The sequence below is a fragment of the Leopardus geoffroyi genome, chromosome X, assembly GCF_018350155.1.
Source record: "Leopardus geoffroyi isolate Oge1 chromosome X, O.geoffroyi_Oge1_pat1.0, whole genome shotgun sequence".
Classification (NCBI taxonomy): Eukaryota; Metazoa; Chordata; class Mammalia; order Carnivora; family Felidae; genus Leopardus; species Leopardus geoffroyi.
The window spans coordinates 2,051,948-2,064,681 of NC_059343.1; the positions used below are offsets into that span (position 1 = coordinate 2,051,948).

Here is a 12,734-nt window from a genome sequence, read left to right on the forward strand (position 1 = left end):
CCCGTCTCTCACTCACACACACCCCACTTAGAACTTCATGCATAGCTAATCAGACCTAGCATTTCTCCTCCTAATGGAAGAGTTTTTATTGTTAATGCGGTTTGTCCATTTAGGGAAGTCGGTGCGGCTGGACAAGGGGGAAGGCCAGGCAGGAGCACAGCCGCCCCACCCCACTCCGCTCTCTAAGCGGTGCGACTTAAGCGGGTGCTGGAGACAGAGTAATGCCTTCACCACCAACGTGCTACCTGTCCCCCAAATCCCCAGAACGTGTGAATGATAGTTTACATGGCACAGGGTAAACCGAGTTTCCCGGTGCTAATTACACACGCTAAGTCGTTGACTCGAAATAGGGAGATGATCGTCGGTGCGGTGGGTGAGTCCTTACAAGTGGGAGAGGGAGGCAGGGAAGCAACAACCGGAGACATGGAACCATGAGACCTGACCCAACTACGCTGCGCTAGAAGATGACGAAGGCGTCATGAGCCAAAGAAGGCGGGCAGCATCTAGAAGCTGTAGAAAGCAAGGAACCGGATTCTCCCCTGGAGCCTCCGGAAGGGAACGCAGCCCCGCTCACCCTTGATGTGAACCCAGGGGCACCGGCCTTCCGAGAGTGATCACAATGGGAGAGTAAGCAGAGATGACCTTGCGGTGGGCTTTCTGGGACCCCTCCCCGCACCCCAACTCCCAAACCAGGAGATGGAACAAAGAGGCGGGGCGGGGGGGGGGGGGTGGTGAAGACTCTTCAGCGGCCTCAAGACAAGCATATGCGGAAGATTCAAGATCTGCTGAATGGCACAAGCTCCAAATCCAAACAAATACCACCACCATCCGTCCCTGAAATGACGAGCCTGCACCACGTTTGGGAAGCGACGATGAGGATGATGATGGCCACGATGATGATGGCGATGCTCGCCTTGGTGAGGCGTGCCTACTTCCTAGTTGATGCCAAAGGACAGCAGACACTCGTGCTCATTCATGGCTGAAGCTCCGCAGCCCTCCTCAGAGGACACAATAAAACACAACACACACCCACCGCACTACGTGAAAAAGTGAATCTGGCGAGTGACCGCCTCGACCACGGAGCGTCCCAGCCCTTCGCTGACCCCTGCTCGAGGACCATGTGGGCAAAATGTGGGGATGAAGAGCCAGGTCCACAGGCATCAGGAAACTATACCCCATTTAGTGAATACGGAGCTGGGAATACGGTGCTGGGGAGGCATGGTTTCTGTCCCCGTCACTCAGCCCAGGACCCTGAGCGCCAACCCTAACACACTGTTGGTTCGTAAGCGCACTGACCACTCCCCAGTAGTGAAAGAAGAAGAAAGGCAGGGCGAAAGCATGGATGAGGCACTACCACGGGCTACAACGTGGATGACCCCTGAAGGCGTTACACTGAGAGAAAGAAGCCAGCCACATGAGGATTAACCCCGTAGGACTCCACTGATAGGAAGGTCCTGGAACAGGGGTTTCATAGGGACAGAAAACGACGAAGAGGTTAGCAGGGTCTCAAGAAGGGAGACAAGAGGGCGTGACTTCTTAATGGGTGTGGGGTTTCACTTGGGGGCGACGGGAGCGTTGGAAGTAGGGGGTGGTGATGGTTGCATACTACTGTGAATAATTTAATGCCACTGAGTTGTACGCTTAAAATTGGTTAAAATGGTGAATTTTATGTTAGATCACTATAATAAAAAAATTCTTTCAAAAAAAAAGAATTAGAGGGGCGCCCGGGTGGCTCAGTCGGTTGAGCGTCCAACTTGGCCTCAGGTCATGATCTCACGGTTTGAGTTCGAGCCCCGCGTCGGGCTCTGCGCTGACGGCTGGGAGCCTGGAGCCTGCTTCTGATTCTGTGTCTCCCTCTCTCTGTGTCTCTCTCTCTCAAAAATAAAAAAAAAAGGGGCGCCTGGGTGGCTCAGTCGGTTGAGTGTCCGACTTAGGCCCAGGTCATGATCTCGCGGTCCGTGGGTTCGAGCCCCGCATTGGGCTCTGTGCTGACAGCTCGGAGCCCAGAGCCTGTTTCAGATTCTGTGTCTCCCTCTCTCTCTGACCCTCCCCTGTTCATGCTCTGTCTCTCTGTCTCAAAAATAAATAAACATTAAAAAGAAATTTTTTTTAATTAAAAAGAAATTAAAAAAAAAAATTTAACGTTTTCCAAAACAAAAAAAAAAGAATGAGAAAGTTGGGCTGCCCGACCACACGGCGTGGAAGTCACAGAGGGTGACTTCCCAAGACGTGGAGGGACCCAGATTTATACACCAGGTCCCACAGACATCCCACCAGATGGGGTGGACGTTCGCCCTTCTCAGTGGAGCGTGAAGGAGACACACAGAGCGCCCCAGGAAAGCCCCTGGAACGCGCAGCATCCCAGATCCACGAGCGGCACGCAGGGTCCCCGGGAACCAGTAACACCTCTCACCAGCCATCCCTTCCCAAGGACGAAAGAACGTCCACACCCCATGCAGAGTTTTGCTAGAGGTGTTACCTGAATGCACAAGGCACCTTGAGGGTTGATGGGTTGTGGTGGCTGTATTTGGAGATGGGGTCTTAAAACAGGGGATTCAGGTAAAAGGAGGTCAGTATTGCGGGCCCTGACCTCATAGGACAGGTGTCCTCATACGAAAACATTGGGACGTAGACACACACAGAGGGAAGGCCATGTAAGGGCACAGAGAGAAGATGGTGTCTACACGCCCAAGAGAGAGGCCTCAAAACAAACCGGTCCCGCCCACACCTGGATCTTGGACTTCCGGGACCTCTGGGACTGTGAAGCAATAAATGTCTGTTGCTGAAGCTGCCCGTCTGCAGTGCTGTTTCTCTAGGCAAACTCAAAGGACAGGGTAAAAAAAAAAATAAAATGTAGTCTATCCATTCCATGAAATATTACTTGATCATAAACAAGAATGAAATACTGAAATATACTACCTATACATACGAAACTCAAAAACATCATGCAAGTGAAAGAAACAAATTAAGAAAGGCCCCATCCTGTATGATTCCATTTACATGAAACGTCCAGAATAGACAAACCCATCAAGACAGAAAGTAGACGGGTGGTTGCCAAGGGCAGGGGGAAGGGGAGCAAAGAGTGATTGCTGAATGCATAGAAGGTGTCCTTCTGGGGCAACGGAACTGTTTAAGAACAAGACAGAAGGGAGGGTTGCATATTGGGAATGTGCCGAATGCTCTCGGGTTTGTTCACTGCAAAATTATCTTATGTCACATGAATTTCAATTAAAAAGAGTTTCTTGAGTGTCGGAAGTGACAAGGACCACGGTGATCATGACAAAGAAGGTACAAAGAGGGAGGATGCAGGCAGGTGTTGAAGGGAAGGTGGGGATGATGGTGTTGGTGACGATGGTGGGGATGATGGTGTTGGTGACGATGGTGGGGATGATGGTGTTGGTGATGACGATAGGGTTGGTGGTGGTGGTCGTGAGTCATGGTGACATGGTCATGATGACGATAAGGTTGGTGTTGGTGGTCACCATGGCCATGATGATGATGGTGTTGGTGACGATGGTGGGGATGATGGTGTTGGTGATGACGATAGGGTTGGTGGTGGTGGTCGTGAGTCATGGTGACATGGTCATGATGACGATAGGGTTGGTGTTGGTGGTCACCATGGCCATGATGATGATGGCGTTGGTGACGACGGTGGGGATGATGGTGTTGGTGATGATGATCGGGTTGGTGGTGGTGGTCGTGAGTCATGGTGACATGGTCATGATGACGATAAGGTTGGTGTTGGTGGTCACCATGGCCATGATGATGATGGTGTTGGTGACAATGGTGGGGATGATGGTGTTGGTCATGATGATCGGGTTGGTGGTGGTGGTTGTGAGTCATGGTGACATGGTCATGATGACGATAGGGTTGGTGTTGGTGGTCACCATCGCCATGATGATGATGGTGTTGGTGACGATGGTGGGGATGATGGTGTTGGTGATGATAATCGGGTTGGTGGTGGTGGTCACCATGGCCATGATGATGATGGTCATGATGACGATAGGGTTGGTGTTGGTGGTCACCACGGCCATGATGATGATGGTCATGATGACGATAGGGTTGGTGGTGGTGGTCACCATGGCCATGATGATGATGGTGTTGGTGACGATGGTGGGGATGATGGTGTTGGTGATGATGATCGGGTTGGTGGTGGTGGTCACCATGGCCATGATGATGATGGTCATGATGACGATAGGGTTGGTGTTGGTGGTCACCACGGCCATGATGATGATGGTCATGATGACGATAGGGTTGGTGGTGGTGGTCACCATGGCCATGATGATGATGGTGTTGGTGATGATGGTGGTGGTTAAGATGATAAACATGATAGAGGAGGTAGAATGTGGGCAGGTATCAGGGACAAGCATAGACAGAGGTGATGGTGACGTGAATGGTGACGACGTGGTGATCTTCTCTCTCAAACACGGATGTATCCACAGCCCACCCTGCGTTGCCTGATGCAGCACCAGCTTTCCCATTATTTAACCCAAAAACCTTGGAGTTGAAGTTACTCATGACTTAGTTCTCTAAGTCACTGTTGCAGACGGAATGTCTGCGTCCCCTCCCCCCCTGCAAAATTCACGTCTTTGAGACCTAAATCCCAGTGTGACTGTATTTGGAGACGAAGTTTCTAAGGAAGAAACAAACGTGAAATGAGGTCCTAACGGTGAGGTCCTCATCCAACAGAACCCCTTGTAAGTGTCCCTGTAGGAAGAGACAGGACGGGACGCACCCTGTCCCCACCCCTACCCGTTCTGCTTGCACGTGAAGCCCATGTGAGGACACGATGAGAAAATGGCCATCTGCGAAACAGGAAGCAAAGTCTCACCAGAAACCCAATCAGCCCGCATCCTGACCTCAGACCTTCAGCCTCCAGAATTGCCAGAGACCGAGGTCTGCGGTTTAAGCTGCCCACTCTGTGGCAATGTCTCCCAGCGGCTCTACTGGGCTAATAGGGTCACTTTCACACAGCAAATCGTCTGGGTTCAACCTCCAAGTGGTCCCAGAAGTCGAGCACCCGGTAAGATGTCCCCGATTCTAAACACCACCATCCACCACATCCTCAAGGGTGCATGCTCCCAAGCCTCTGCCCTCAACAAGCCCCAACAAGAACGTCTGAACCCACGGGAGATGCGGTCACAGCTCAAGATCCTGCAGCCCCTCCCCCAGTGCTCACACCCGGCCAGCCCTGCTCTGTGCCTTCCGGTCCCGGCTTGCCCGGCCCCACACCGGCCACAGTGGCCTCCTGAGAGCTTCTGGAACACGTCCACGGGGCCCCGAGGTGGCCCTGGGGTTCCAGAGCACATTCTGGGCCGGCAGCATTGCTGGGGACTTGTGAGGAAGGCAGAGTCACAGGCTCCAGCTCAAGGGAGGGGACCCAGGAAAAATCTCCAGGGCGGGGCTGGCCTCAGCCCTGCAGGGGATCGTGACGCGGCCCAAGCCTGAGGACCAGCCACGGTGCCCACGGTCTTGTCCGCAAGGGAGCCCCTGCCTCACCTTCCAGGATTCGATCAAACATCTCCTCCTGGGAACGGCAGACCCCACGGTGCCCTCCATGTGCCAGCACGGCCCGCCCCCGCATTCACACGCAGTGGCCCCGATCCCACGACGCTGCTCTCTCCTCCCGCCAATGGTACCCACTGCGCACCCGTCTCAGCGCAGCGTAAAGTCGAGCTGAGTCGTCTATGACCTCCCACGTCCGGAGGCAGGGGCTGGGGGAGGGGGATGGAGGGAGTTACGCACTGACGCAGATGAATGTTTGTGTCCCCGCCGTGCCCCCCAGCATCATGGCATTCACATTTGCTGTTGGGCCTTCGGGACTTGTTTAAGATTAGGTGAGGTTGTGACGCTGCGGTCCGTCCCCCCCCCCCCCCCCCCCCCGCCCCCGGGGCTGTGATGAGCTCCCTTATAGGACACACACAGCTCAGGGCAGCGGGAGCGGGATTAGGGCCAAATTGGGGGAAGCGAGAGCGCGGGAGAAAGTCCCATCGGTGGGGAAGCAAAATGATTGCCAGGACTTTAGGCAGATCCGCCTACAGTCAGTGATTCACAGACAAAGGTCTCCTCGATCTTGCGGAAATACAACTTTGTGATTGTGCCTCGTGTGAACTAAGCAAATAGCAGGTGGTGACCATGAGCTCCCAGGCTGTGTGAAGGGAATTCGCTCTGGCCTCGACTTGGGGGTGTTGGCCGCCATAGAAATGCACAGGATGGGGGCGCCTGGGGGGCTCAGTCGGTTAAGCTCCCGACTTCGGCTCAGGTCACGATCTCCCAGTTCGTGGGTTCGAGCCCCACATCGGGCTCTGTGCTGATGGCTCAGAGCCTGGAGCTGCTTCGGATTCTGTGTCTCCTTCTCTCTCTGCCCCTCCTCTGCTCTCGCTCTCTCTCAGAAATAGCACTAAAATTTTTTTAATGAATAAGTAAATAGGGGAATAAATGCACAGGGTAAAACTGGAGAGAAATGCATCCACCGCAGAATCTGGGACGCCTTGCACAGGGTCCACGGTCTCTCCGACTGAACCAAAGGCAACATCCTGGCTGGGATCTTGGGCCAAGAAGGAATCAGGACGCACGGGAGCTTTGCCAAGGGTGCATGGGACGGATTTGGGGATTCCCTGCGAGTGTATAATTATTTCAAAACATGTATGTATATTTTTTACTTTTTTATTGTTTTATTTATTTCTGAGCAAGCGAGAGAGGCAGAGGACAAGCGGGACACAGACAGAGAGGGAAGGAGACCCAGAATCCAAATCAGGCTCCAGGCTCCGAGCTGTCACCACGGAGACAGATGCGGGGCTCGAGCTCATGAACTGCGAGATCACGACCTGAGTCGAAGTCAGACGTGCGATGGGGGATGGGGACTCGGCAGTCCTATACCGCGGGTGCCCCTGCCCCCCGGAGCGCCCAGCTCGCAGGCACAAGTGACGGGTAAAAACACGGCAGGGTCGGGGGGAGGACAAGAGTGAGTCACACACCCAAGGGGAGACGGGCAACGGGAACCCACACTGTGTGCCACAACCACGAAGGGAAACGTCCTCCGGGGCGGAGCCAGGCTGTGCCCTCCCGTCCCGAATCATCCTGCACAGAAGGTTCTGGGGCGTGGGCACGGTGGTGGAAAACAGAGGTGCGGAGGGCTTGGGGGCGTCTGGGGAGCGCTCCCTCCGCGTGTAGGGTGTCGGGTGGGTTCCCGTCACGGAGGACTGCACACTCACGAGGAAAAGCGCATAGAGATGGTCTACGGGCCCCCGTGTGGCCTGGGGCCCCGTGAGGTCGCCCGGCTGCTCGTCCCCCGGGACCCACTGCACCTTACGTCGGGACCTGGAGGGGACACGCACGGGCTGCGGGGCTGGACGGCCGGGGCGGGACAGGACGGCCGGGGATCCCTCCAGGCTTAGTCTCCGGGGCCGAGAGGGCTCAGGTTCACGTTCCTCAGTATTGAAGCACAAGGTTAGATACCACACCACAGAAACTGCACACACACCTCCGTCACTCACACCCCCCTGGGTCTCTCACATACACATACTTGGGTCTGCCTGTCTGTCTCTCTCTCTCACACACACACACCCCTGGGCCCCTGACCACGCTCTGTAACCTAACAGCTGAACACGTGCCCCCAGCTCTCCGTCCACACCCCTGGAGCCCGCAGGAAGTTATCCTTGAGGAAGGAGCCTCGTCCCCAGTAGGAGAGGCCAAGAGGCAGCTGGACGGAAGCAGTCACCCTCCCACAGCCGCCCCTCTCCATCCCCAAAGGCGGCGACCTTCTATTTTTACAGACAAGACGACCAGCTGGGCACCTATGCCCACGGGGCCCCGCGTGACTGCAGGCGGCAGGAGAGGTCAGGTCCACAGCCCGCCCACACCCTGCCGCGGGTCCTGGCCCGTGGCCCGGGCCCGTCTGACAATAGAGCCATGCCTGTGCCCAGAAGCAATACAATGGGTGGTTCTGCGTGCCAAGGCTCCGCGGGTCCCCCAGCAACTTTCCATTGTTCACTCGGATTTCCACATACCCCCGGGGTCACCGCACTGGCCCGCGTGCCCGGCCCGCCCTGCTGCCCCCTGCAAAACACAGCCCGCTTTTCCACCAGCCGGTTTCCGGGAGGGAGGGAAGGAGATGGGCACAGGGAGACAGACAGACGGACGGAAGGATGAGGGAAGCAGCGACAGGCAAGCAAGGAGAGGCAGAGGGCGTGCGACCCGGGCCGTCCTCCCGAAACCGGGTTTCCTGGAGACCCTTCCTCACAGCCGAGTGCACAGGGCAGGGGGAGACCCCGGAGGGAAAAGACAAGGTCTGGCTGCGTCTGCCGGCGTGACTGACCCTAGGCCACGACCTCGAGTTCAGGGCTTCCTGATTCCCCTTCCAGCTTCCTCCTTTCCAAAACAGGCTTAGGGGACCCAGGAAAGTCCCCGAACACCCCTGTCCCAGGGTGACACGGCCCTTTCCCCACGCGCTTTCTGACAAAGCGCACGTCCCCCGAACCCTGTGGGCAGCAAAGACGTGCTAAGTAGCCACAGGCAGCGGGTGGGTGCCCACAACCTGAACCTGGCACCGCCGTGCGGTCGGGGTTTTCTGACCCCACTCGGGGCGGCCGCGTCTGGGGATCCGCGCGCCCAGGGAACTCGCTGGAAATTACATGCAAGTCAAAAGGACGGGACAAAGGGAAATCAGTGTCCGGGAAGGAGCCCCAACTTTCAGGCGCTCAAGGCGCCCGTGTCCCTCGCCGCCCCCCGCCCGCCCCGTGACGGGCGCCCCGGGACACCTGTCCCCGCCAAGCCCCCGGTGAGGTCTACGCGGAAGCATCCTGACGCTGGGCACAGGGACGCTGCCCAGAAAGAGTTGTGCAGGTGCGTGTGGCCGCCGCCTCGGTCGCTCGGGGCCCCTGGCTGGGAGGGCGGGCGGGCGACGACCCCAACGTGAACGTGAGGTGACCCCCCCCCCACCCCAGGAACTTTCGTGACGTCGGGTGCCACGGACACCTGGGGCGGCCGGGGAGGACGGGAGTCCTATCTAAAGGGGTTTCTGGGGCGCGGGACCCGGGCGCCCCGCAGGCGGGGAGGCTCGCGGGGGGCTGGAAGGGGGCTGGCTCCGGGTCTCGGGGCGCCCACAGGGGCCAGGGGCGCACGGCCGGGACCCCCCCGCGCAGACGCGAGCGGCCAGGGCCGGTCAGGGGGGCGGCCGGGCGACGGCACACGCGCGCCCTTTGTCTGACGGCAGCGTCCCCCCGGGCCGGGTGGCCCGCGCGCCCTACTCACCCACGGTGGCCAGCGTGTCGAAGTCCTGCAGGCGGTAGGCGGGGGGCTCCGGCGAGGGCGCCTCGGGGCTGGGGCAGAGCGCGGGCGCGCCGTCGGGGGCGTCGGCACGGCCCCCCGGGGCCTCGGGCTCGGTCGCCTTGGCCGCCTTGGCCGCCTTGGCCAGCCCGGGCGCCTCCATGGGGGCGCGCTCCAGTCCGGGGAGCGCGCGGGGCCGGGCTCGGCGGGACGCAGCCTCGGAGGGCGGCGCGGCGGCGGCGGCGGCATCAGCGGCGTCCACCCATGCGCGTCCCCCGCGGCCCGGCGGAGCGGCGGGGACAATGGCGGGGCGCGGGGCGGCGCTCACTGAAGCAGCAGCAGCAGCAGCAGCTGGTGGGAGTAGCCGGCGGCCTCGGAGGGCGGGCCCGGGGGCCCGGGCGGCGGCGGGGGCGGGGGCGGCGCGGCCGAGGCGGGGGGCGCGGCCCGGGCCGGCGGGGGCGACGCGGGGTCCCGGTTCATTCCTCGCCGCCCGAGTCCGCGGCCACCCGCGCGGGCGCAGCGTGCGCGCCGAGGGAGGGGGGGCCGGGCGGAAGCGGCCTGGGCGGGGCCGCGCGCTCTCCCGCCCGCCCGCGCCCGGCCCGGGGACTGGGGCGTCCCCGCCGCCGCCGCCGCCGCCGCCGCCGCGCTCCGCCCCCGCCGCGCCCCGGACCCGCCCCCGCCAGGCCGGGGCGCGCGGGCGGGCGGCGCTGGGGTCGGTGGCCGCGCCCCCTCGCGCGCCCCCGGAGGCTGGGGTCCCCGCCGAGCTCGCCCGGAAGGCTGGCAGGCGGGGCGGGCTGGGCACCGGGAGGGCGTGGCTGGCACTAAAGTAAACTTAAAAGATCCAACTGTAGCCGGAGCCGAGTGCGCCAGAATCAGGTACAAGATGCTGGCGGGAGTGGAGGGGAAGGGGTGGGCAGGGGCGGGGGCGAGCGCGCAGGACCCCCCCCCCCCCCCCCCGGTGAGTTTCCCGCAAGCTTTGCTAACAATCCATGATTATTTCCCAAACAAAAGCAACCAGAGGCAGACTTGAGAGCTAGGACGCCCGAAGGCAGTGCCCCCAACTCTGATGGCTCCCTGCGTTCAGGACACCGCGCACAATGTGGAGAAGGAAGGCAGGGCGCCCCAGGCCATTTGCATTTACAGCTCCGTCTCCCACCCACCCGCCCCCGTTTAAGCGTGTCCGAGATCCCATGTGGGCACACTTCCAGAGGAAACGACTAGTGTGTATGTGAACTTGGAATGTCACGGAGCGTCCTGTTTTGTGTCTGGCCACCCTGTCCGCTCGGGGCGGGCAGGGGCGGCCGGTCCAGAAGGCAAGGCCACGTCTAAGTCAGAAGCGAAGCGTTTCACCGAGACTAGGCCATGCCTGCCGGGCTTGGCCAAGTGGGAGGGGCGACAGGAAACCAGAACCCGGCTCTGGGTGTGGTGTTCTGGCCCCGGGCTGCCAGCTTCGCCCCACCCTTCGTCTACACTTTGTGGGTGGCATTTTCCCCAGGGCATTAGGCAGAGCGCTGGGTCTGGTCGCTTATTGCCAGAGAGGTGGAAAAAAAAAACAAAAAACAAAAAACGCGCGCCCTGAGCTGGCCGAGGGCACCGGGCTGGAACTAGGAGGGGCTCTGGGCACCAGATCCTGCCTGGCCCTGCCCTGCGGAGGGGTTGGGGGGTTCAGGATGGTCCCCGGGGGACTTGCCCCTGCGATGGTGCTAGGGGACTAAGCTTGGTGGTCAAGTCTGGGTCAATCAGGGACATGCTTTTTTTCCTTTCCGATTGCACCCAGGCAGCAAGGGTTCCAGAAAAACTTTCAGGATCATTATAAGGCCAGGTGGCCCAGTTGACGTGATTCGGTCCTCTCCCACCCCTGAGCCTGACCACATACCTACGTCTTCCTATAAATATCCTGGACAGCTTCGGCAACACCTTGCTGCACAAAAGCAGCTTTCATCCGGGACGATCATAAAAGTTCTTCAGAAACCACAGCATATGACTCGGAAAGACGAAAGAAAAAAACAAAACCCTGTAAGCTAGGCGTTAAGGGGTCAGTACAGCCTCTGGGCTGCGACATGACGTTTGGGTGCGGGGAGGGCACACTGAACTCTGCCGTGTGCAAACATGGAGGTCCTGTCTCTAGTCCCGTGGACCGTGAGGTTAACGCAGCAACCCGTCCAGGTGTTCAATACAAGAGGAATAAATGTGTAGTTTTCTAAGCCAGCGGGAGTATAGATACGTGTCGTTCTTTTGGAAGAGTTAGGTATATACTTGTACATATGTGTGTGTATACGTATGTGTGATGTGTGTGTGTATGCCTGTAGAGATAGTGAGTTAAAATTAAAAAGTACAGGGGCGCCTGGGTGGCTCAGTCGGTTAAGCGTCCGACTCTTGGTTTCAGCTCAGGTCGTGATCTCGTGGTTTGTGGGTTTGATCCCTGCATCAGGCTCTGCACTGACAACACAGAACCTGCTTGGGATTCTCTCTCCCCCTGTCTCTCTGTGCCTCCCCTGCTCTCACTGTCTTTCTCTCTCAAAAGATAATACACAAACTTAAAAAAAAATTTTTTTTTTAATTAAAAGGTATATTGTTACCTTTGCAGGCTTTATACTTATTATATTACATACTGTGTATGTTATATTTGGATATATTCTATAATATGTATTCTAATGTGTTTTATGACGTGTATTCTATATATATTCTAAATGTTTTTGTGTTTATTTTATATTTGAGAGAGAGGGAGACAGAACATGAATGGGGAAGGGACAGAGAGAGAAGGAGACACAGAATCCAACACAGGCTCCAGGCCCTGAGCTGTCAGCACAGAGCCCGACACGGGGCTCGAACTCATGAACCATAAGAACATGACCTGAGCCAAACTCAGATGCTCAACCAACTGAGCCACCCAGGCGCCCCGTCTACTATGTATATTCTAAAAGACATGCTTATGGCCCTTCAAAGACTTTACAACTTGTATGTACATACATATACATTATATATATACGTATATATATATATAATATTGGGTATTATATACATTCTAACATTCTGTAATATATTCTAATGTATTGTATTATGTATATTTTAATATATTTTATTATACATTCTAACATTTCTATTCTAAGAAACATATTCAGGGGCATTGGGGTGCCTCAGTCAATTAACCATCTGACTCTTGATTTCCACTCAGGTCATAATCTCATGGTTCGTGAGTCCAAGCCCTGCATTGAGATCTGTGCTGACATCTTGGAACCGGCTTGAGATTCTATCTCTCTCTCTCTCTCTCTGTGTCCCTCTCCCACTCGCTCTCGAAAATAAGTAAACTTTGAAAAATAAATTGATTAGTTAAACAAGTAAAAAAACACGTTCAGCTGCCTTCAGACGTTACAAGTTATATATAATGTTAGATATGTATTATACATTGTATTCTAATATTGTAAAATATATATTCTAATGTATTTTACTGTAAATTCTAATCCATA

At 57.0% G+C, this 12,734-nt stretch overlaps 1 protein-coding gene across 2 annotated transcripts in view; it reads right to left on the minus strand.

Moving 5' to 3' along the window:
* The window catches only part of PRKX (protein kinase X-linked), a 70,822-nt gene extending 61,143 nt beyond the window's left edge, over positions 1 to 9,679 (minus strand). The window contains exon 1 of one of the 2 annotated variants that reach the window (XM_045472503.1): positions 9,253 to 9,679. In XM_045472503.1, coding sequence (XP_045328459.1) covers positions 9,253 to 9,430 — 178 coding nt within the window. In that variant the 5' untranslated portion in view covers positions 9,431 to 9,679. The remainder of the gene's footprint in view (positions 1 to 9,252) is intronic. The other variant, XM_045472502.1, reaches the window with a different exon arrangement.
* Positions 9,680 to 12,734: the final 3,055 nt, after the last annotated feature.